This window comes from Epinephelus moara, chromosome 17 (genome assembly GCF_006386435.1).
Source record: "Epinephelus moara isolate mb chromosome 17, YSFRI_EMoa_1.0, whole genome shotgun sequence".
NCBI lineage: Eukaryota > Metazoa > Chordata > Actinopteri > Perciformes > Serranidae > Epinephelus > Epinephelus moara.
The window spans coordinates 21,681,539-21,707,771 of record NC_065522.1 but is presented as its reverse complement, the minus strand read 5'-3'; the positions used below and the strand labels follow the sequence as shown (position 1 = coordinate 21,707,771).

Sequence of the window (26,233 nt, the reverse complement as noted above, 5' to 3'; positions counted from 1 at the left end):
CGTTTCAGAATGGAGCCTAATACTGCATTCTGTTTGTACAAAACTCATCCTTAAATCTTTAAAAACATTAGCATTGTTCTCACTGTTTGTGGGTGGAGGACTGTTGTGTTTCACCACCTGCTCCACCTGTTCCCTAACCAGCTGAAATCCCCTGTGCCTACAGTATATCTCACTGGCATCTGGCACAGGGTTGATGCACACACGCACACATGCTTTGACTAGGAGAGGTGTCCTAGGCCTTTTATCCTCTAAACACTGACATAAATCCATGGGTTTGGACTCGGGCCTTGCATTTGAGGCCGGCAGTGGCCCTGTTGTCAGCGCAGTCTCTGGGATATTAGCCTGTTAATCCTTCATAGAGAAGAGGTGGAAGAGGAGGGCTGATAAATTGATGTTGGGGATTTATTCGCTTACAGTTTAACCTGCTGGAAATGTAACTTGAAACTGATGTTCAAAGAATATTCACTAAGATTTAGAAATGAGAAAGCTTCTTTTTATATTATCTAAACGACCTGACTGTTGATATTCAGTGAGGAGAAGTGATGATTTCCTTTTTTATTACTTCCACCTTCACTAAGGTTCCTCCTCCTTATATAAGAGGAAAAACAATTGTCTTTTTAATGCCCTGTGTTGACCCAAATAGAAACATTCATGTGGCTCAGTCAGTTAAGTTTGATGCTTTGCTTTGCTTGTTTTTGCACCAAAATCTTTCTACACTTTCATCCACCACAATCAATCCCCCACAGCGGTCCAGGTTATTAATAACTTACAGAAATATTGCGTGCAGAAGTTCCGCTTCGCTTCCCTCTCTCTGTCACACCTAGAGATATTTCTGGCGACTAATTTCCCTGTCGACTAAATGAAAAGTTTAATTAAGACTAGTTGACTAGTCTAAAAAAGGGAAAAGACTCAGAAAACAGTCAAGATTTAGCATAATTAAGTATTTGAAACATTGTCCCAAAAAATATTGTGTGCCTTAAGAGCCCTTTGAAGCCTTTAATCATCTTCAACAACCATGTCAGATTTTAAATGCCGCTGAAGTACGAGACACCTTGCGGCGTGCGGTATGAGTGTGAACATGACGGCAACTCAGTCAAAAGTTAACCACTAAAATAACATCTGAAATAAATAAATTGCCGCTGAATTCATAGTCTAGATCAAAGTTCTGCCAAATCACGCTGGTTTGGCGAGAGGACATCTCTCCAATTTCCCGCCATGCTGTTTTAAAACTCCAGTCTACTCAAGCATTACCGCAGGGAGGGGGACTGCTGTCTGATGGCTCTGTAGCCCCCACTAGTGGCAGGCGGCTGCATGAATAATAAATGAATAAAATAGGTTTAACCGACTAATATTTCTGGTGCTGACTAGCGAGGGGGCGGACGTATAATCGGTCCCACATACGGTCCCACATACAAATATGCGGTAGTCTGGCTGGGTTCGGGGGGTTGATTTGCGCATATGAATCTGATTGATTACTACTTTAAGCCCTAAAACGGTAAATGGGAAAGCCCGATTAGCATGTATGCAATGTAGGTATAAGTTGCGAGTACTCGTAACAAAAAAATGATATTCCCTTCTTCGATTACGTGTTTAATCTAAATAATTTTTTAGGAGTACAAAGGTAACCATATCCAGTATTCTTCCTATTTAAAAAACACTAATTTTAGAGAAAACATTGCCTTTCCCATTTTGGTAATCATCTCACACAAGATTAAGTGTTTGGAACCCACTGACCTTAGTTGACTCATAACTTTATATAGAAAACCACAATGTACTTCTGTTAACAATCTCAAGATAATGTATCAGCAATTTGGGTGTATACGCCCACAGATTTAGCCTGTTTATTCATTTGAAAATGAAGATGAGCAGTAAAATTATCTGCACCAACAGATGTGACATCACCAAATCTATTTCTAGAGAATACAGTAAGAGGAAGTTGTCACAAGTTACATGCAGCAATTCCTAATAGTTGTTGAGATGTAACAAGGGATTAGAGGTAAGTCAGTGGGGCAGGAGAGTTTAGGTTGGCCTGTTAGAGGTGGGGTCAACTCTTGGCTCTTGTGTCATTGTCTCAAATCCTCCTGTGGCACCCAAGTTCAGGGCTCTGGGTCCGTTTGAGGGGTGAGGGTATTTAAAGGCCACAAGGGAAAGAAGAGGAGTAAGGGGAGAGAGAGTGTGGGTGGCTGGGGGCTCCTAAATGTCTCCTGCACCTGTTGTGTGTTGTAACTCCTCTCCCCTTTCACGATGGTCCTGTCACTTCATCGGCTGTTGAAACTGGGTGGAGGAATTCAGGGTGATTGTTGTTTACAAGAGAGCCCTGACGCAATGAAGTGATGTCAGACATGAAGTCAGTCAGATAAACAAACATGATATGTGAGTGATACAAGCACTGAAAGCTGCCGTCGAATGTCGGGTCAGATGGTTTCTGATTTTAAAATTTTTATGTTGCCAGTTTCAGACTATTTTGTTTCCAGACATTTGATATTTAATAGTTTTCTTTTTTTCGTAAAGTAGAAAAATTGTTTTACAGAATGACCTCTGATTTTAAAGACTTTAATTGTACCCAGGCCAAGTTGTGTTTTTAAAATATGTACATATATTTTTATTTCAAATGTGCCATTACTTTTGTACTGTTGAGGTGCATAGAAAACAGCCAGTTATGGTCCATAGGGCTGCAACTAATGATTATTTTCATTATCGATTAATCTGGCAGATATTTTCATGATTAAGATTAAAATTGTGGAAAATGTTCATCAGTTATCCAGAGCCCAAAATAATGCCTTCAGATTGTTTTTTTTTTTGTCCAACCAACTGTCCAAAACCTAAAGCGTCTTCATTTACGATCATAAATAACAAGGGAAACCACCAAATTCTCACATTTAAGAAGCTAGAACCAGCAAATGTTTGACATTTTTGCTTGAGAAATGACTGAAACGATCAATAGTTTGTTCAACCAATCAGTTAATCGACTAATCATTGCAGCTCTTTCTGGCTAACGGCATTAAATTCAGCACCACACTGTGTTTTCACATTGTCCTTCACTGCCGATTTGCGTCGCAAACATCCGTCCGCATGACAAGTTGAGACTGTAATCATGCAAAAAAGTCAGACACACAGCAAACTTTCCTGCAGTTTTTTTTTCGTCACTCTAGCACTGAGATGACAAGTGTTGATGGGAGTCCACTGGTGTTTGTCCACTTAGAGCTGATGTGTTTTTACAGCGTTCAAATCTGTCACAAGCGTGATGGCTGAGGACTTACGTAAGTGCTGTCACAGTTTTGCAAATCTGTAAAAATGTCAGCAGTTTTTGGAAGGTGTTTCCTTTCTAATGCGAATCGTTACCGGCATCTACGTTTAGATATCATTGACACCCTTTTTGAGTGAAAGCCTGAGATAGACCGATGTTAGATATATATATTTTTTACATGTTTGAGTTTTTACTGATGTGAGCAGCTCAGCAGTGGAGCAGTTTCACTCCATCAGCCTTGACAGATGAGCAAATTATGCTCTTTTCCTCCACTCTGTTATGTGCTGACAGATCAACAGAGTCGGTTACATTTCTTACACTGTCTGGTGGCTTTGTTCAGTTCATAGAGTCCTACTGAGACTTTGAGTGGCCATTGACAGTGCCTGGGAAGTCAGCCAACAATGTAAATGACACTTAAGGAGTGGGAGACTTTGCAGCATTTTAATGAATTTTGAAACGAAAAATCACACTTGAAGTCTGTCTTCCGGTGACCGTAGAGGATTGTCTTGAGCCTTGCATTACATGTAGAGATACCTACAGTATGTCCTAATAACTTTTATTTGTGGAACTTTTTGAAGTGACAAGTTGAGACCTAATAACATTATGAAACATTAAAGCTGTAAAAGAGTGTCAGCTTCTATTAAAGACTTGATGAATTGGGAAAAATCCAATATCAGAGATGAGCAGGCATATTGGTACAGGGGAGCTGGAGCCCTTTGTGCTCTGTGTCTGTGTTTTTAATAACTCCTGACCAATCTGTGGTTTATTGACATTAGGAGCCGCAGTTTCTTTTTCGTTGTGGGTGAAGGGTGCACATTTCCTTCTCTGTGCACACACTTATTACTGTCAGACACACAGGTGGACTGAAGTGGCCTTGGTCCAGAACTGAAGAACTATTATTACCAGTGTGGCCTCAGGTTTTGGCTTAAAGCTGTGACTCTTTAGGTTTTGGACATTCGTGTGTATAGTGTTGTGTTGTAGTTTCATATGTGCATATATTTGTACTATTTGAGATCCCAGCTACACATTTATGATCTGTGGTAAGTAGGAGACTGAATCTAAAGTTTCAGATCTCTCTTTAAAATAATTTTTCTGTGTTAGTGTGTCTTATTGGTCCAAGTTAAAGGGGCAGTGTGTAGGATTTAGTGGCATCTGTCGGTGACCAGTTGAAACTTCTTTCATGTGCCAAGTGTGAACTCCTGGTTAGGATCTTCACTCTAGATTGTTCAGGAGGATTTTACCAAGAGCCGAATTATCTGCAGAGGTCTCTTCCTCTCAAAAACAACAAACCCGGTGATTTTTCTGGTAGAAACACTGAATAAAACAGCTTCATATTTAAAATCAGTGTTTTTTTAATGCTCTCTGGCTCGTTGCAGAGGGGCTGCTAACTACAGTGGCTGAAACAAAAATGCAAATGGCCGTATCTAGAGCCAGTCTTTGATTTGTCGGTTCTGGGCTACTGTAGAAACATGGCTGTGCAACATGGTGGACTCCATGGACAAGGACCTGCTCCCTATGTAGATATAAACGTCTCATTCTAAGGTTATTAAAACACAAAGATTCCTGTTTTCAGGTGATTATACACCAAAGAAAACATACTTATTATATACTATTTCTGCCAATACATCCCCCTTTCTACATACTGGACTTTTAAATGGCGTTTGTCCTCGTGCATCACAAGCACAGTGACCTTATAAACAAAAGAGCACAGTGTTTTTATGTGCTGCTATTATTGTGGTGTGCACTGTCAGTGCATGCGAGTGGGCTGTGATTTGTTTATGTGGCATGCATGGATGTGTTTGTGTGAGAGTCTGGGACATGACTTCTGAACAGGTGTGTGACAAAGGTGGCTGTAGTAGACAGGTGTGAATGGAGTCAACCATGTCAGCCTTGCAGGCAGACTATTTTTACACCAGCAGTGAGACGTAAATATCTGTGTTATATTGAGATAAGGCACATATACCGAATATATACCGGCTGTATGTTGACATAAACCTTTTTTAGTACTGTGATACAGCTCGTTTATAGTGATACAATATAAATGAGGAGCAGATTTTTTATTATATGTAGATATATGTGTGTTGTTGTTACTTATAAATATTAAAATGAATAAATTATTTGCTTAAAAAATAAGTGTATAGGCTCAAACAAAAAGGGACAAAAGGAAAAAACAATTTGAAGAGAATAAAACGGTGCATCTTAAGCACCACGTCAGGACTTTTATTTAGACTAACTGGACTTGAAAGAAGGAGGTTATGGGCGTAATGTTCAAAGCTGCAATAAAAGTGTCCTGTCTTAGTCCATCATGAGCTCACAAGATGATCCTCTAAGATGCTGAACTCGGGTAAAACGAATGACAATAGATTTTTTAAAAGTGCATTTGTGCCTCGTGCTTCAGAACGAGCCTTCTTAAAAGCTTGATTGCTTTCTGATTGTCCTCTGCATCATTTTCCACAACAGCAGCACACCACAGTTCACTGCAGTAGCCATGTGTTAAAGGTAGAAAATGCACCACATCTTGAGCACAAAGCTATAGAGAGACACGATGGATACATGCAGGCACTGTTCCCTGTAAGCCCGATCAGTATGCAAGGTTTCATTCCAGACAAACACTACACCAGCATATTTCCCTAATTAGACCGTCCGTCTCTGATTTGAAGGTGCTAATTAGGGAAATCAGCTACTTATGTAATTAAATCTCCACACTCCTCCATGGCGATAGACTGGACGCCAGTGAGGGAAAACTGCAAAGAGGGTTAGTTGTAAATTAAGACCGTCTTGCAGGTTTATGTAATTATCCACCTAATTAGCAGAAATGTAAAGTCCAGTGCTTTATATCTGCTTCAAAGGATGGTCTTAGAGAAACTGAGCTCTGTAAGTGTAAAGAGCACCTTGACATAGCGGGAGTGTAACAGCCACTCGGGCTAATCATCAGGTCAGCCACAGCTGAGGTGTGTGTGTTGACAGAGTGTGTGTGTAATGTGTTGGACCGGCACCACAGAGGGCGGGGGGCACATAACCTGCAACATAGCAGCGAGACAGGATGGTCAACTGCAGGAGGCCATAATGTGTGTGCACACTGTGGTGAGAGTTATGTCACAGGTACACACAGTGTAATCCCAGGAGCCTTCTAGTCTTTGCTTCATAATGAAAGGTTTTTTTTTTTTATTTAAACTGTGTCTACACAAAATAATCTTATTTAGAGAGCTGACACCAAATAAGACAAATTCATATTCAGAAAGAAATACTATAAATGTGTCTAGTAGTGATCATAGTTTATGTTTTATGGCTACTTGTTCATCTAACAGTACTTTTTCTCTTGTATTTTCCCAGATAATTAATGTAAATAATTGTGATTCCAAAACAACAACTGAGTAAAATAGAAAAGCTTAATTTTTAGTAATTACACCTCGATTTACCGATAAAATCTTTCCCATTATTTTATTTTACTTGCTCCGTCAAATTTGCCCAATCACTGATTTTTTTATATATATAAATTGTGAACTTGTGCTTTGCCATCACTACTTACTAATCAATTTCAAGGGGGCTTACACATCAGGGACCTCGTCCGCCCAGAAGTGCGTCTTCTACTTCTCAGTCGCCATGGTGCTTGTTTGTTTTGCACTGCTGTTACGTCATCTCCTTCTTCGTCCGGGTGAAAGCCTGCGAAAGAAAAAGTGGTGCATGCGCAGAACGCCGAATCCGACTCCAGACGGACTGAGTGGGTACATGCAGCAATAGTTCCATTTTCAATCGGATTATCTAGGTGTGTTAGTTGAGCTACGGATAGTCCAATTTCAGTCGGTAAGCTGTGTACATGCATTTAAAAGTCCGGTTTCAGTCTGACTAAGCCAAGAATTGGATTTTCTCAAGCTGCATGTAAACGTACTGACATTCTCAATTTAATACTGATGCCTGTATATCAGACAGCTGCACAGCAAGCCATAGACATACCCAAATCTGGCTTCGCTGCTGCCTTCAATCTGCAGTCGCAGCTCTGGCGGAATGCTGGTCCATTTTCGGTGCTCTTTTTCACACTGTGGCACAACAAACATGTCACTGAAGATGACGCAAGTGTTTTCAGGTACAGAACAATATTACTTATGTGAAAGCTGAGCGGTGGGAGAGTGGAGACACGTGACAGTCGTACTCTTCAATCATATGAAAATGCCCTAAGATAATTATCCTTTTAAGCTATCACATTTCTTGGAATTTTCCCCAGAAGTACAAGAAATTAATTTATGCAATTTGTTCTTTTACTTTTATTCTAAAAGTTAAAAACAGCTAAAAGTTTCTTAAAATCAGATCACACGGCAACATTTGCCCTCAGGAAGAAAATCCCCAGCGCCGAATATTGCTTCCTCCCACCTTTAAGGTATTATTAGTTTCTACTCTAACCAGACTACATCAAGGCTTTGCTGAGATGAAATGTGAGGTGCAGATATTGAACAGGTCTGTTCAGAACATGTATCTTGCTCATGGCTTCCCCTCTGAGGCTGGCAGCGGTAACTCCAGGCAGTGTCGTGGTTGCATCAGCTCTTTGATGGACAGCAGAGCTAGCCGACATTATTAAGAGCTCCGAGTGTGTTCAGATGGGAAGAGGGTTGTGTGTGTGTGTGTGTGTGTGTGTGGGAACATGTGCGTGTCAGCTGTATTGAGGGTCAGCAGCCCTGATTCCCCTTGGGGGGGGGCGTAGTTATGACAGGCATTCTGCTTGGCCACCGTGACCTCATTTTACAAGAAGGACCTGTAAAAAGGCCCTGGCCGAGCTGAGCTGGGCCAGACCGACAGGTGTGGACAGACAGAGGAGAGGAGAGGAGGGAGGGGGAGTGATGCCGGGATGGAGGGTGACCTCATGCTGGTGGACTCTGTAGACCACCACAGGCATTAAAACAAACCCAAGGGATGAGATAATAGAGTATTACATGCAGAGGACAAGAAATAATAGCTTTCCAAGGTATGGACGATAATTGTTTTTTTTTTTTATCCCGCAGAGCGGCGTTAAGCATATTGGATTTAATGAATTCTGGATTATGTTTGTATCTCCAGCTTTGTTAGGTTAAGTGAATCCTCGATTTCAATTACCACCAGTTTAGTTTCTAACAGCTCTCCTTTGATGTCGGCGAGACCTCACCCCTCTCATCTTACCCACACTTTCTCAAGTTATTATTTTGTACTTCATCATATTCTTCAATCCATTCCTTCCTCCCCTTCTTTTCCTCCTTCTCCTCTCTCGCTCCGTCTTGGACGCTTACAGTTCACCTCAGGAATCCTGCCTTCTCAGCTGTCCCGTGGTGTCCCATAGCAACCCGATATAGCCTCTACCCCCCCTTCACTTTTCAGTCTTTTCTCCTCCCCCCTCTTCTACCTAATTTAGCCCCCACCCTCCTCCCCACTGCTCCTTCGGCTCCCTACCTCCTTCCTCCACCTTCTCGTCTCCTCTCTGGCTCGGCCTTGTGGCCTGTGTGTGCTGGATTAGGAGCCTGTCTAAATTTGGTCATGCATGGCAAAGGAGACAAGCACCTGCTGGGACCCCGGCTGGTTGGACAGGCGGCCTCTTCTCCTCTCCAGACCCTTACATCAAATTACACCAGGGCCTGGGCATTCCTGTCACTCCTCTCGCTTCTCCACTTCGCTGCCTCGCTCTGTCTCTTCCGACAAGTGTCTCTCTTTGGCCTTTAAATACTGAAATTCAGTTTGAATTGAATAATGTTTCTCAGGCGGGACAATGTATTTCTCTGTCCAAATGTTATGCGAACTTTGAGTGACGTTTGCGAAACAAAATCTAAGTTGGCATGTTTCTATCAGCTGCTGCTAGTAGTAAAAGAAAGTATTCCAATCCTACTAAAGTAAAAGTACCTATACTACCATATAAAAATACTATATTACAAGCCCTGCATTCAAAAGTGTTTATTAGCAGCTTTATAAATTGTATATGTAATACATCATTAGATTATTATAATATTTTGGTTGCATTAATACAGTGGTTCTCAAACTTTTCGGTGGACCCCCTTGGGGGGGAATAGAGCCACTGCAGGTGCTGCGTGGATAACCAAGTGAGAAATATGGATGTATATATTTAACAGATACATTTTTTTGTGTTTCCGTATACCGTGCAGATTTTATAATGCACACAAGTGTACAAACTGTAAAGTAGAGCTTACGGTAAATTATCTTGTGTTGTCCGACTAAAAGTCCAGAATCCAAAGACCTCCAGTTTACTTTTGCATAAGATGGAAGATAATGTTTTCGGTCTAATCATTTTTGGTCTAATCATTTTCTGTTTCTCGACTAATTGTTTGTAAGAAAATATTAATACACTTAAGTATCACAATATTATGTTTTGTGATACTGTATCAATGCTCACCTATCAGTTTTGTTAACATGCAAAGATTTGTGGCAGTAGTTTATTTTGTTTCGTGTTTAAACCCTGCACCGCTAGTTAGCAGTGTTGTAATCTGTCATTAGCCATTTGACTCTTCCAGTCCAGGGTAACAACATATGGCTTGTAGGGATGGGCTTGAGTAGTCGAGTACACGATTTGTACGTCAGTATTCATTTAACGTATAGAGTAATTACCACCCAGCCTCCCACATGTGAACGTGACTTTTAGATATATTTTTAACAATTAAAATGGGTAAAATCTCACTTTAGCGTACAGCTGCATGCAGTATATCGCTTCCCTCAGTGCTACTGCTGCAAGATTGTCAGCTCTGCGTGGTGGTACAGTTGGTGAGAGTCCACCCGCACAACTGTTAGCATCACACAGCTAACATTGCCTATTGCTTATTAAAGGGTTTAACAAAAGAGTTGAGCCTTTTTGGTGTGAGTGTGAGTTTGTTCGGACCGTTAACAGCTTGGTGTCGGATGTTAGCCACTGCTGTTGTGTTAGCTTGTGCTAACTGGGTGTTAAACTGACTGGGAGGAGAGTGGCTCCAGACTCCAGAGATAGTAATTGAGCACTCTGTCTTACTTGTGCAACGGCAGCATCAGAAAGTTTGCTGATTTTTATTAAGTCAGCTTTGAATGTATGGTTTGAATCACATTGTTGGCAACTTTACATATCTATTCTTACATCAGATTTGTTTTTGCAAGCACTTGAGCACTCCACAGTGATTCAGTGCAAGTCGAATATGGAAGTTGCTTAAAATGCCCCCTCCCTGATCAGCAGAGTCATTAAGAGCACACCTCTAGCTCCTATAATAAGGTTTATTTTTAAAAATTGTAATTTATTACCTTGCCTACAGTATCGCAACATATTGCCATATATTGAATCATGACCCCAGTATCATGATACTTATCGTATCGCCACATTCCTGCCAATACACAGCTCAGGTGTGTGGGGCTGTGTAGTGCAGTTTTCCCTTCACTTTATTTCCCTACTGTCTATCAATCAGTCACCAGTGAGGTTTCTCTCTGTCAGAAACACCTTTTCCTTCTCTCCCTCCCTGTCACCGTCTCCTCTCTGTCTGTCTCTGGTGCTTTGCGTCTCTGTCCACTCATGTAGATCTACAGTCACGCTCGAGTGCAGGCGATAGACACGGACGCACACACAGATGTAACCGTACACCCACATACTGTACAAGGACATATACATTTTGATTTCTAGAGTGTTAAATGCTCTCTGCTGAAATGGAAAATGTATGCTCTCACCTACTGAGTGCAAACCGTGTTTCACTGCTAATTTATACATCTCTCTCTCCCTGTCTCTCTTTCTGTCTCTGCATAGTCTCTCTCTCCTCACTCCGCCCACACTATCATCTGTAGTTAGTTATTCAGCTCATGTACTTATTCTGCTTCTACACCCACACATCCTCCAAACCCTGGCAAAGTTTTGGCTCTACAGTAGCAGCCCTAGCACACACTCGCACTCTTGAATACGAACACACACATCCTATATTCACATTGGAAGCTAAACGCCATGAAAGCCTCTCAAAATACCATTCAGAGATTGATTGAATGGCCTGATGGAACCAATTGAATTGTCCCCGACGTGCACGACCGACGCCATTAGGCAATTTTCCAGACAGACCAAAAGCAAGCACTCAGCGGCTGAGAGCCATTTACATCACCGTCTGCATTCTGCCTATTACGCACGGCGGCATCACCTAATGAACAGTTTGGTTTCTAAAATGAGAGATCTGGCTTTTAAAAGATGCAGCACATACTCTTGCAAAATGCTCGACACGACACACGACCAAATGTAGGACTTTATGGCAGGTAACTTCCTGGCTTAGGGCCATCACACTAATAGAGTCATTGCACTACACTTGAATGACAAACTCCAGTATGGGCAGCGTCAGGATCTGTTGTTTGTCTGCAGGACAGTTAATTTATGTGATGGCAATAGAAATAAATTGAACTGAAACTGAAATTGATCTGAACAAATGCAGAAAGGAAGGTGGAGAGGAGATCCTGATGTACAGGGTTATTAAACCCCAGTAACAAGTACTGAGTTGTAATCAACCAGTCTGATGTGTGCAGAGGTTTGTGTGGTCATTTGCACATCATTTAATGACGTTAAACACAGTGGACAGCTGTGTGTAATGGCGCTGTGCTCTGCTCTCAAATGGGAGGCTGCATATTTATTAACATGTTGTTGGATTTAATAAACTGAAGGAGATGCTTCTCATACAGTATAAAGCAGCTGCAGACAACATATATTGTAAGAATCACTCATTAATTTATCAGATAAATGCAGACAGTTTTACTGGTGTTCCTGCTCTAACCACATAAAATATATTCTTGATGCTGAATTAAACACAGCTAATGGCTGCAGACATTTTGATTAAAATTGTCTATTTTCTGTCAGTGTCAAAACCCATTGGCCATCGGTATGACACCAGTGGAAATCCACGCCAAGACTTCCTCTTCTGTGCGCTGCTCATTTCAGCTAATCTCTGTACCCCAATACCTGCAGAAAAATTCGAGGGAAAGATAATATAAAGCTGGCTCCTCATTAGTAGATTTTGGCCAATGCATTACGCTTCTCCACATGTACTGTTTCCTGCTGTTAAATGTGATTGGTCAATATTACTTGGACGACAGACTACAGACAGAAACCAGAAAATTTCGGATACCAAAATCTTGTCCCATCACCTACAGATTTGTTTTTTATGTAATATTGTTCTTGTGTAGTAATTTCTTTAACGGTTCTACATGTGAGATTTTGAACAACATTTATGAAACAACAAACATTACTACTAGTGGAGTAATGGCGCCCTGAGCAGAGAATGAAGTCACACTTCCTCTGTGTTTGTTGTAAACCGAGCTTCTCTGTTATTTGTTTTCGTAGATGTTCCTGCTGTGCGTCCATGTTAGTGCATGTGAGCCCTTGTGTGTATTTCCCATTAGCTAGCTAATCACCACTGACTTGCACTGTGCTAACACAGCAGTTAACGCTGATAAAGCTGTCCTGTCCCATGTTGCGGGACTGTGTCATTGTGGAACTGTAATGCCCTTTGGTTTCCCCCCAGGTTAATATTGTCAACTCTTACAGCACCGTTGCCATGGTAGCATTGTTGCAGCTGTTAGCACCGTTAGCGTAGCATCCACCATTTTAGCTCAGTCACCTCCATGTTTCCCTGTGATGCCAGAGATGAGAGCTGCGTGCAGGCAATCTAGGCCCAGACTTTGAATACCATATATAGCTCCTTTACGTTTCTCTTTTACTTTGTTATCAAATTCAAAGTAAATTTCAAGTAACTGATGATAAAGGTGACTACCTGTTGATGTTATCCTCAAAAAAAAGGTACTTTGTATTTATAATGTTACAGTATTTTTGTATTCCTCCAGTGATTGCCACAAGATGACTGCCCAAAACAGACAAACAAACTGAATAACAGCATAAACCAAAAGTCAGTTACAACTTGTTCAGGGCTGTTGAGTTAACAGTCAAACTGACATAAATGTCTCAGTCTGTGTGTGTGCGCGCTCCCTCCCCGTCAGCAGCCACAGCCATAACAAGGTCACAAATTGAAGAGGACAGTTCAGGCCTTGCTAAGCAGTTTTGACCCTGCTCTCAAGAGGGAAACATCAAGCTGTGTGTGTATATACGTATGTGTGTGCAGGTATAGTTGTGTTGCTAGCTGTCAGTGTCTGTGAATGTATTCGTCACACAGTCAGATGGTTGACAGTGCAACCCTCTCTATCTTCTCTCTCTCAGACCTTCACAGCTTGGTGTAACTCCCACTTGAGGAAGGCCGGGACACAGATTGAGAACATTGAAGAGGATTTCAGAAATGGCCTCAAACTCATGCTGCTGCTGGAGGTCATTTCAGGTGGATCTCATCAACACACTCACACACACACATTTACTGTTTACTTACTGAGTCATTGTGGATGATATACTGTATTTATCCATGATGTAATGCTGTTTGGAAACTCTTGAGATCGGGTTTGATAATTTTCTTCTTTTATTTGGGACTTCTATGCAAACAAACAAACAAGCAAAAAACAACTTCCTCACATGTGACAACACTTGAGTCAAAAACGAAAGACTCAAAACTGTAAAACTAAAATCAAATGAAAGCTTTAACCTTCCTGAGAACAGTAATTTCAAGTGTTCTTACGGATTCACTCTCCCCCTCCATGTCTGCCCAAATCACGTGACCTTGCGAGGGAGCTAGATTTTTGTGATCATGTAAGAATCATGCAAGAATCTAGCTTTGATTTGCTACATATCCTGCCCAGTATAGATCCTGAGGAGCAACCAGTATTGCCAGATATCTACCATTGGCATCATACTGCCGCATGGTATATACTGTCATAGCGGCCAACTCTAACTGGTGCATATCATGATCTCTCTAAAGCTGAAGACATTATGAGAGTGGAAATTGTTTTTTACAACTTGTCATCTTATCCATCATCATTTTAGCCACAATTCTTCTCAGTTATGGTAACGTTGTACCCATAAGCGTAACTTCAGAGACACAGGAACAGCCTAAATCCTCTACCCAACACAGACGATTAAATAAATAAAAGTCAATTTCAATTCAGTTATTAAAAAAACACCTATTTTGAAGTAAAAATACAGTAAAAATGACTACACCAATAGACTATTGTAACATCTGTAGGAATGAAAGCCAAACAGCAGAAATATTGTCTGGGTTATAGGGTTGGGTGTTGTTTAAAAAATTATGACACAGGTAGTACCAGTACTCTTAACTTTATACCAATGCCAGTAGAGTACTTATTTGATACCTTTTATTTCTACATCATTCTATACTCATCATGTGAATAGAAGCATTCAGTGGCATAAAAATTTTCTTTCTAGTTTTTCTGAAAATAATGCTTCTAAATTGTATGCAGTTATTTTTATCAGACACCACTGTAGTAGTAGTACAACCATATTTTCAAAGGTTTTCGTGGCATCTCTGCACGCTAAACTGCTAACTCCATCAAATACTCCGGGCCACACCACAGACTGTATGGGTTGTAGCTGCAGCAGTTGTGGGCCAGTCACATGTTGCAATAAATTGAAAAACCCCTGGCTGCAAGCAAAACCATACAAATAAGGATTTTTTTTCTAGATCTTGGAACAAAAGGGATCGAATGCAGATGTTGTTAAACTGGAGGAGTTACGATGCTACTTGGTACTGGGTTATTTTGGTCCATAGCTCAAAGGTATCGAGTACCAACACTCCTCTCGCGTTGGTTTACGAAAAGCTGTTTTTCTAGGAACCTGAGCTCCGGACTGGGCAGTATAGTGAAAATCAAATATATACCTCCATATTGATGTTGCGCCGATATTTTAGGGTTGATTATTGGTGCTTTGACAAAATATTAACACTGAGATTTTAGATAAATAATCATCAGTAATGTGGATATTATTAAGTGGGTAAAAACAAATAACAGAGCTGTGTGGTTAAGTTAAAAGATTACATCACTTTTCTATAATGTAGCCTTTGAAACCAAGCACTAACTAAGCAACACTTAGGATATCCAACATCTAAGACGATCTAGTGTCATATCACAGTATAGATATGATATCGATATGTTGCCCAGCTTTACCTGAGCTTATATATTATACTTTAGATGTACTGAAGGACAAACCCTGATGAAATGTAATCACAAAGGCTTTAACTAATGGTTGTTTTTGTTATTAATTAATCAGCAAATTATTTTCTTGGTTTATTGATTATTGTTTGGTCTAAAAATGTAAAGAAATTCTAAGAAAATATATTTTTCTGTTTTCATTAAGATGACATTTTCACATGTTTTGTTAAGAACCAAAGAGATTCAGTTTTGAACAAACCCTCACACCTGAGACACTGGAGCCAGAGAAGTTGCTTGTTGATTGACCAACTGAATTTTGTTTTGACTGTCGTGAATTTATTTTTATTTTTTTCAGGTGAAAGGCTGCCCAAACCCGACAAAGGCAAGATGCGTTTCCACAAGATCGCCAACGTGAATAAAGCTCTGGACTTCATCTGCAGCAAGGGGGTCAAGCTGGTGTCTATCGGTGCTGAGGGTGAGAGTCCTGCTCCGACTAACAACGTCCCCTTTTTATTAGTTTCCTCCCTCCATTACCTGCTTTTGTCTCTTTTAATTAATATACCAAGGTCACACAGTATTTGCATTTCTTAGACCTATTTTTGATCACCAGATGGCTGCTGAAGTTCACAGCGTCATGAGAATTTAGATGAGATGAGGCAGCGAGGCAGGAAAGTAAAATACAGATCACCCAACTGAGAACAAACACGAGGTATTAGCTGCAATACACAAGTGATTTAATTTAGTCTAAAATAATTTGATGTACTCTAAGGTATTTGAGGTTATCCTGGATCAGATCACAGCACATTAGATACATAATTCAAATAATAAAAAACTGTTGAGGTATGTTATCATTTAAAATGTTTGTCATTGAATATGATGAAGGAGAACTGCAGCAAAATCGCTGTAAATTAACTGTACTAAAGATTGTACAGAGATACTGCATCATGAATGAAGAGATGAAAGGCAACAGCAGTATTAACCAAACTGGTGTATAATTCAAATAGTTTCCACATTGACATTTAAATAATATTACAGTGTCTGTTAGTCCTCTAAATCTGCATGACTCTGAACAGTTTTCACCCCGCTGAGTTCAGTCAGCGTAACATCAGACTTGAGAGTTCACAAAAACAAGCTGAGAGGTTCGCTCGTGCAACACTCACATCACAGCACTTCAAAAGCAGTTGGTGGATTTTCGTGTAACTTTATTTTACTTAAATTTTCTTCACTCTTAATTGCAGTTGAGATTTCTTTTGAGCCTTCAGGCGGCGTGAAATTCAATTTGTTTCAACAGCAAAAGCCTCAAAAGGCATTCAATTAAAGTTGATTCAATAGCAGACAGAACTTCTAACCTTGTAGGGAGTCACGACTGACGGGCCGGCTTTTGGTCTTTTATATTTTGTCTTCTACTATTAATTGTTTGTGTGTTGTTGTTGTTTTTTACAGAAATTGTTGACGGTAATGTGAAGATGACCCTTGGTATGATCTGGACCATCATCCTGCGTTTCGCCATCCAGGACATCTCTGTGGAAGGTGTGTGTGTGTGTGTTTTTACATACACTAACTTAGCCTTTTGTAATAGGAATAGTAATTTAACAACTTCAGGATGTTTTTTTGTAGTCAGGGTGTTTAGTGGTTAAAGCAATAACAGCAACTTGTCTTTTTCACACTTTGGTTTTTGTACGATTAAAACAAATGAGATATAGTGTGTTAATTAGTGAGCTTTCGAACAAAGAGCCAGGCTAACTGTTTCCTCCTGTTTCTAGTCTTTATGCTAAGCTAAGCTAACCAGCAGCTGGTTGTAGCTTGTGGAGAGCGGAGGTTCATTTCTAAGAGGATTTGTCATCTATAAAGGTTGTAAAACAAATTTAGCCCCATGCCCCTTGTAAAAATGCGGGGATCTTTTTGACCTCTGAGATGACCTCTGTGTACTTCCTTGTAGTTTTACTGTCTGTAACTCAACTCAGCACGGGGAGAGCTTTCATTAAAGCTCAATACGAAGGCTCTACAACAAATTGAAAACATGACATGACAGCTGTTTTGATCTAGTAAATATCTGTTGTCAGTCAGCCTGGTGAAGGCAGTTTGGCTGGCCCCTGTCCTTTTGAATGACTTTGAATGAAGGTTGGAGATTCATGATGATTTAAAACTACTTTATCCATGGCAACGACAGTAACACTACCAATCACATTGCGGGACAAAACATGACGATGTCCGCGACATAACAAAATTCTCCAAAGGAAGTTTTGCGCAACACTTCATTACAACACATCATTACTGTTAAATGACACTCTACAAAAGTGCTGCATGTCGAAACATAAATCAGGCTTTACCCTTATCTTTCCAAAATAGCTGACTCTGTGTTGATGATGACACATTTCTACTTCCTACACACATGCTAACCCTAACCCTTCTGATCCGACACTTACAGACACATAAGCGTACCAACCACCACGCCAACTCATGACACACACGTATCACTGCATGTAATAGATAAATGTTAAACTGCATTGCAGCAGTCGGTGGGAGTTGGTAATGGTGACTTACATAGTTCGGCTTGTTTAAAGTACAAATTTAAGAAAAAACACAGGTAGAATTCATGCTTTTATTCATAAAAATATTATAGCCTTCCTGCTGCTGCCGTGTATTTTTAATTATAACGTAAGGAGATTTTTGACCAAAACTATTGAAGCTACAATCACCATGTCTGTCGTATGAGCACAACATACAGACCCATGTTTACGTTCCTTTGTCGTAACAATCACAATCTCACACACTACAGCGGAACGAAATGATTTGATGATTTTACGAAACACTAGGGCTGTCCTGAGAACCATTTTTGGTGCTTTGAAGCTTCAAAACTTGTGGTCATTGTTCCCAAACTTTGCTATTATTGTAATTATGAGTCTGAATAGAGATGAGGACAAAACTTTAAGAATTTTCCTTTTTATTGAAGCAAAAACAGCCACAAAATATGCCTCAAGTAGATTTTATCCGTACCCCATAAAAATGAATTTGCTCATAGGTATGCCCATAAACTAATAACAACATACATCGACTGTAGCCTATGTTAATGTTGACTAATGTTGGATTACTAGGGATGTCCCGATCCGAAAATCGGCCGCCGATATTAGCAAAAAACGGGCATGGGTATCGGATCGGACTGCATGGAAAAATGCCTATCCATGAACTCCGATCCAGTTTTTCACGGATTCCGTGCCAGGTTGTCCGGCCAGCCCAGCGCTCCGCGATTCAAGCAGTCCATTCCAGTGATCCGCTCCAGCTCTTAGTATCAATCCACCAGGCCAGCATGCAGTCGGCAGACACACAGAGGGTAGGAAGAGTCGCGGTCAATTTAGTTAACTGAGTATTTGTTTTCTGCTCTGGTTTTTTGACAGTGATATTTTTATTTGGTTTACACTCTTACTGTTTAAGTAAAGAGACTGATGGCATTGTTTTGGGCACAATTAGTGAAATTGGAGCCATGGATGGACTACAAAAACACTACTAAAATAACTGAAAAGGAAAGGCTGCATTGTTTGTTAAATGCAAACAGTGTCTTGTGGTGTTAATCTTTTTTTTATTTATTAGGGGGCCAAAGCACAAGTGTGTGGAGTCTTGCTGCTATTTTAATTTCATTGTTAGACATTTTAAAGATTTCTTGTGTTGATTCATTTTCTATTTATTAAGGGGCCAAAGCAGCCAAAGTAAACCAGCTATATTTTTTATTTAATGTTAATGTTCAAGTTTAAAGTTTGTTTATTTAACCCTGTTAACAATAAACAGGTCAGTTTCTCATACCAACTGTTGTGGATCATTCTAACTAACCCGATTAAGTAGTTGTTCTTTGCTTGATCAAACCTTTTCTAACATGACTCACAACAAAATAAGTGAATATGTATATACGTGCTTGGATCGGATCGGTATCGGTATCGGCCAAAACTCAAGGCTGTAATATCGGTATCGGATCGGAAGTGAAAAAGCTGGATCGGGACATCCCTATGGATTACTTTGTCTAATTTCATGGGCTATTATTTTTGGGTTCGGATGTTGATTACCATTGCAACAGTAGAGGCTTCACAGCATTTGGGACAGCCCTACAAAACACTCACTGAATACAATGGGCGGCTGTGGCTCAGAGGTCCACTAATCGGAAGATTGGCGGTTCTATCCCTGGCTCCTCCAGTCCGTATGTCGAAGTATCCTTGAGCAAGATGCTGAACCCCAAATTGCTCCCGATGGCTGGTCCATCGGTGTGTGAATGTGTTAAAAACTGAGTAGCAGGTGGCACCTTGTATGGCCACCAGTGTGTGAATGTGCGTGTGAATGGATGAATGTGGTCAGATGACTAGAAAGGCGCTATACAAGTGCAGGTCCATTTACCAGTTACCTTTGTCTTGAAAGGACATTACAGTTAAGCAACATCAACATCACAAGAACCGATAAAACTACACACACTTTGCTTATTTACTTAGTGAGTTTCACACATCAGTCCCATGTGAGTCTCAGGCCCACGTGCTCTGCATCCTCTCAGTTTCCTGCTGTATATTTACTGCACTGTGTGGTTTGTTGCATACTCGTGTGCAGTAAATCAGATTCTACAAATCAGTCCATCTAACAAATTTCCCTGAACTTCATCTGCACCTCATGTCACCCTAACCAGCCTTCATGTTGTCAGGCAGGTCAGCGCACAATAAATTCTTGTTTATAAAGACTCAGACCTTGGTCACCCCGTCCCTCCTCACACCTGACCCTCACCTTCAAGTCATCTTCTTTAGCTCCTCTTTTATTGCTCCTGCTCCTCAATATCTGCTGCTGTCATATATGCTTGACTTCTCTGGCCATCAACCTCCTCCGAAACTCTCATAACGCCTCCTCTCTGCACAAGTGCAGGAAACAATATCTGCACTAGCCTGACTTTAAAAGTAAACTTTGTTTACAAATATATCGGCTACAGACAAAAATCTGATACCAGAACTTGATCCATCTTTATTGTGGTGTCTTAAGTTTTTTTTTTTCACTTTCCACCATTCAGTCTATCTCTCTGAAAACACCCTCCTTTCTTGTATAATAATACCTGAATAAGTTGCATATACATATGTTTTTCATCTGTGCATCTCCCTCCCTTTGTTTTCCAGAGACCTCTGCTAAGGAGGGTCTGCTGCTGTGGTGCCAGAGGAAGACTGCCCCCTACAGGAACGTCAATGTGCAGAACTTCCACATCAGGTGGGTCTCTAACGCCGAACTGTGGCATTAACAGGGAACTGCAAACATCCTTTTGTTTTTCCTTTAATGTTTTGCCTTTCTTTTCCAAATCTGTTGTTCCTATGTAACACCTTCCTCCTCATCCTGTTTTATTACCTTCCTTTTTGCTTTCTCCTGCTCTCTCTTTCCCTTTCCATCCTCCTTTATCTCATAAATCCACCTTTACTCTTTCCCACTTGTCATTGATGTGGCCCTCCTGCTCTTCTCGTGGCTCAGTTGGAAGGACGGCCTGGCTCTGTGCGCCCTCATCCACAGACACAGACCTGACCTCATTGACTACTCCAAACTGAGAAAGGTGCCCTGTCCTTCCTTCCTTCCTTTTTTATCTTTTCTCCCTCATCTATTTTGCTTTATCTTCTCCTTTTGTAACAAGTGAAGCTGTTTGATACTCGGCCTCAGAATCAATGTTATTGAATCTGCTCATAGATCTTTTATGCTTTATTTCAGTACTCCGTTTTTTTGCTCATAGTACAGAGCATTTTTACAGAATGTCATTTGAAATGCAGTGTGTCTGCAAGATATGTAGTCTAGAACATAGTGAACAGAGTGTTGCAATATCAATTCTGTTGTAGGTGGACACAAAAGATTTGGTATCCTACATGTCCAGATTCCCAACCTCATATGTAAACCAGAAGTTCATATTTGAAGCACAAATAAGTCATAATTCAGTGTATTGTTGGACCAGTTAAGGATTTTAAAAGTCAGTACTAGTGCACTTGGATTATAGCTGTCTAATATTTTGTCCTGAAAATGTCAGTATTTCAGTTTAACGGGCTACGAAAATAGAAGAAAAAGTAGTTAATGTTTCCTCTGGAGCCGTGTTCCTCCTCACTGTGGTCAGAAAGCAACGTGTACACATCCTCCCTCCAAAAATGTTTGGACAAGTGCTTCAAACAACACAAGAAGGAAACAAAAATGAGATCCACACACTGGCTTGCCTGCCAAAACCTGTCTGAGAATTAAGCATTGCTTTGTAAAATGGATTTAATCCAGTGTGTGAATCCTGTTTCTGTTACCGTCTTCTCAATGTGGACCATGATACCGGCTGTTATTATGATTCTTGATTCTGTTATAATTGGTAGTGCAGTGCAGGCCAATAATGTGCATGTCTGACAGTAGTTGTATCTGTGTGTAGGACGACCCCATTGGTAACCTGAACACTGCTTTCGAGGTGGCTGAGAAGTTCCTGGACATCCCCAAGATGCTTGACGCTGAAGGTGAGTCGGTGAAACAACAACCAGAATGACTAACCTCTGCAGGAGGTTGTGTGTTTTAGTGCTGACACACACCGATAACCTCCACTGCAGACAAGTACAGCACATAATGGCAGATTGTTCAAGGACAAGAGGTCCTTTTTACTTGAAATTCAAACATCAGCATTAAAAAAGATAATGCATAAATTACTTTAAAAGCATCTATTGAAGCACCGATGGTTCTGACCTCAAATGGTTTGTTTTTTTGTAGACAGAATGGCTGAAATGACTCATACACACAACAGTAAAACATAATGGTCTTTAGTTTATGCAGGCAATCATTGTGTGTGTCATTTTATATTCAAATGAGCAGCATTGCATTTTTAATTGAAAAAACATAGATATTATAAAAATGTTGAGTTTTAAAGCTGCTTTACAAAATATTTAGGTGACGCAGTATCTGGCAAAATAATAGTCTGACTTCATGTGTGCTTCTTCTTCACAAGAAATAAATGTTCAGAAGCTTTTTGTAATATTTTAATAGCCATGTTTTCTCCACCCTAAGATATTGTGAACACACCCAAACCTGATGAGAAGGCCATCATGACCTACGTGTCCTGCTTCTACCACGCCTTCGCTGGCGCTGAGCAGGTCAGATTATATTTTATTTTTACGTTGTTGTGTTTATAGTTTAATATCTTATATAAGGCTGTTTGGATCTTGTCGCTTTGTGTATGACAGCCGAAATGTTCTCACTTTTTATATAATGATGTATGAAACACCATCAACCTGATATAGCAGCTCTCCTAATGAATAAATGTGAGAGATTTACTAATCTTGGTTGTTATGATTCGTTGTAAACGTATATTAATTGTTACTCCCGCTCCCTCCCTCAGGCTGAGACCGCTGCCAACCGTATCTGCAAGGTGCTGGCCGTCAACCAGGAGAATGAGAAACTGATGGAGGAGTACGAGAAGCTGGCCAGTGAGGTGAGAAACCACTGCAACCAAATACTCCCACTCTCAGTCTGTCCTGCACATCCTCCTCTGCAGCAACACTTTAATGTTCCAGCAGTGTAAACTCAGTGTTTTTCTCCTTAACATGACACGACTCCAGAATCACCGCAGGCAAATCAATAGTTTGAAATGTTACAGTTACAGAAACTTATGAACAATAACAGAACAGTATCCAGAAATCACAATAAAGACGAATGCACTCAGGTGTGCACATATTATCAGCATATATAACCTGTTATAATCAGTTTGATTTGCCATTAATTCTTAAAGGGTAGCTTCTGTATTTTATTAACCTGGACCCTATTCTCCCACGTTGTTGTGTCTAAGTGACTAATGGGAACATCAGTTGTTGAAAACTGGAACAAAACAGTCTGCAGTGCAGCAATTATCGTCACTTGTGCTCGCTTCAATTTAGTTGAAGTGTTTGTTTTTGCCACTGACAGGCTCATATTGTTATATAGGTGTCTGACAACATAGTGAAAAGGATCCCTACAGAGTAAGACTTTCTTGTGAAAGAGTAACATCCTTTTTGTTTAACCAGAAACAGCCCGAAATTGCTACTGCCAAACCCACCAGACCCAATTAAATAAACAGTAATTTTATCATTGTAAAACACACTTCATTAAAAGTCAAGTTTCAGCAATCACCAACTCTGGTTTGGTTTAAATAAACCCTTAATTCTACCAGTTAGATGTGAAAATATACTGACTCTATATGTGCTAAAATTACTGTTTATTTAAATGGAGTTTGGTGGGTTTGAAGATGACAATTTAAGGGCTGTTTCTCATTAAACAAGAAGGATCTTACTCTTTAACAAAAAGGTCTGTCTCTGTAGGGATCCATTCCATGATGTCAGGCGCATAGAATAACAATTTGCGCCTGACAGTTGCAAAAACGAGCACTTTAAGTGGACTTCAAGTGACCGTGCGAACAGTGGTAACATTGTGGTTTGTTTTGTCCCCAATGTTCCCACTATTAATTTAGACACAAATCATAGCAAAGTGGGAGCCAGGCTGAAAAATACCAAAGTTACCCTTAAAGTTTGTGACAACATTTCAACAACAAGGCAATTTAAAGTGCTGTATCCTGAAATCCTGCATAAATCCTGTCAGGAGTACAAAGCTATTGATTAGATCCAAGAGGGTGTTCAGCTGTTAAAAAAAGTATGGCAGCTACTAATTACGGTCATTATTGATTATTTTATTGAGAACAGTTTTAATTAGTTTAATTTTTCAGTCAATAACATTTAAAGAATAATGACAAGTGGGCATCAAAGCAGTTTTACATCTTTAAGCTTCAAAGTGTTTGTATTTCTAAAGCTGTTTTTTGATCTACAAATAACTAAAACAGTGAAGTTACAAGGGATTAAGAGACTTCAACCATGATAGAAAAAAAACTGACAACAGTGTCTTTGTAATTTTGCTTGTAGAGAAATAGTAAGAAACAGATAGATGTGGGGAATAGCTGACATTTTACAAATCTAAGACCTTTTCCAAAGGAAAAACCACCTGAGACATGAAGTCACCCAAATCCATATGCGATATATCCTTATATTTTGTACCAACGACAGCCTTGACGGAGCCTTGATGTACTCTTCCTAGTATACAACAAAGTGATACAGTGGTAGGACAGCAGATTGTAGGAAAAATATATATACAGGACAGAAAACTAAATACTACAGACAAGAATAATTGACTTTCCCGTCTCTCTGTAGCTGCTGGAGTGGATTCGCCGCACCATCCCCTGGCTGGAGAACCGCGTGGCGGAGCAGACCATGCGCGCCATGCAGCAGAAGCTGGAGGATTTCCGTGACTACCGCCGCATCCACAAGCCACCCCGCGTGCAGGAGAAATGCCAGCTGGAGATCAACTTCAACACTCTGCAGACCAAGCTGAGGCTTAGCAACAGGCCCGCCTTCATGCCGTCCGAGGGAAAGATGGTGTCGGTGAGCTGGACAGATTTTTAGCTTAGTGTATTATTGTTGCTGCACAGTGTCGTAAATTCTCAGGCTTTCAGATCAGTTAGAGGATTACTTCTTCCTTTGTTGTTTTCCATCTCCTAAAGCTCGTAGAATCCTTCGACCCCCTGCTTTGTGATCCAACGAAAATAAGACTGTTCTCTCAGCTACAAAGTCCTCACCCAACAACAGCAATTTGAAATAAAGAAATATAGAAATAGGTGGAAAGAATGCACAAAAAAGAAAGGGAAGCAGAGAGCATAGAACATGCTGAGTTGTGTTGGATAGCTCATGTTTAAGTCGGCTGAAATGCAAAGCGGCTGCAGTTCATCTGCAAACAATGGAGCACTAATTCTAATTTCTCAGAAATTTACATAGATATTAAAGTGTTCTCAAGGCACACAGTTTTTATTCACATTCTGAACACTAAATTCACTCAAACAAGTGTCAAAAGATTATTGAGAAGTCCTTGTTCTCAGCATTCAGAGATGATAAAGCCTCTCTCTCCTCCAGGATATTGCCAATGCCTGGAAGGGTCTGGAAGGGGTGGAGAAGGGTTATGAGGAGTGGCTGCTGACTGAGATCCGCCGCCTGGAGAGACTTGATCACTTGGCTGAGAAGTTCAAGCAGAAGTGCAATATGCATGAGTCGTGGACTGCAGGTAGGGCCAACAGAAAGGTGTGATAAAACATGATTTTCAGGGTACCAGGACGCACATGTGTTCTTAGATTTAAGGTGAAACTTTCTGCCTTCAGCAGAATGATGTTAAAACAGCTCTCTACTGTCAATATTCATATCATTCTGTACTGTGAACCTCAAACAACCAGCTGCAGAAATACTAAGCAAAAAAGTCATAGTATTGTATGTCGTGAAAAAAATCAGTTAAGTCCTAGTATAGTATGTAATAAAAACCACAAAAGTCAAGGTATGTAATGAAAAATGATGGCCTTCAAAATGTCTATGTATCATAAAAACTTGTCAGAAAAGGTCATTAAAAAGTCAGTGTAGTATGTCATTAAAAAGTATATAAAAATGTCCTAGTATAGTATGAAATAAAAAAACAGTTTAAAAAAAGTCATAATGTAGTATGCCCAAAAAAATCGTAAAAGGAAGTCATTGTATAGTATGTTATAAAAATCATTAAAAAAATCATTAAAATAATACATTACAGAAAAAAATCTTTATAAAATCACAGTACTATATGTCATAAAAAATGTATACTGTATTACAAAGCCATAACATAGTTTGTCCAAAAGAAAAATGTAAAAGTCATTGCATTGCGTGTCATAATTTTTTTTAAACTCATACAGTTGTTGGTCACACAAAGTATGTATTAAAAAGCCAAAGCATAGTAAGTCCAAAAAAACAAAATTATGGTAAAATATATAATGACAAAAATGATTTTTATCATCAAAATATGACTTCAGACTTCAGATAAAAACATCAGTGTAGCATGTCCAAAAAAAATCATTAAAATATGTCATCATTGTATGTCAAAGACGTTCAAAATTTCACAAAAAAGTCATAGTAAAATATGTTCAAAATTGCACAAAAAAATCAT

General features: G+C 40.0%; 1 protein-coding gene across 1 annotated transcript in view; it reads left to right on the top strand.

Annotated features, from left to right (window-relative positions):
• The window catches only part of actn3b (actinin alpha 3b), a 51,532-nt gene that overhangs the window by 14,348 nt on the left and 10,951 nt on the right, over positions 1-26,233 (top strand). The window contains exons 2-11 of the mRNA XM_050067008.1: positions 13,413-13,527; positions 15,600-15,719; positions 16,688-16,774; positions 20,380-20,467; positions 20,723-20,801; positions 21,642-21,723; positions 22,265-22,350; positions 22,596-22,688; positions 24,430-24,660; positions 25,186-25,333. Of these exons, the coding sequence (XP_049922965.1) occupies positions 13,413-13,527; positions 15,600-15,719; positions 16,688-16,774; positions 20,380-20,467; positions 20,723-20,801; positions 21,642-21,723; positions 22,265-22,350; positions 22,596-22,688; positions 24,430-24,660; positions 25,186-25,333 (1,129 nt within the window). The remainder of the gene's footprint in view (positions 1-13,412; positions 13,528-15,599; positions 15,720-16,687; positions 16,775-20,379; positions 20,468-20,722; positions 20,802-21,641; positions 21,724-22,264; positions 22,351-22,595; positions 22,689-24,429; positions 24,661-25,185; positions 25,334-26,233) is intronic.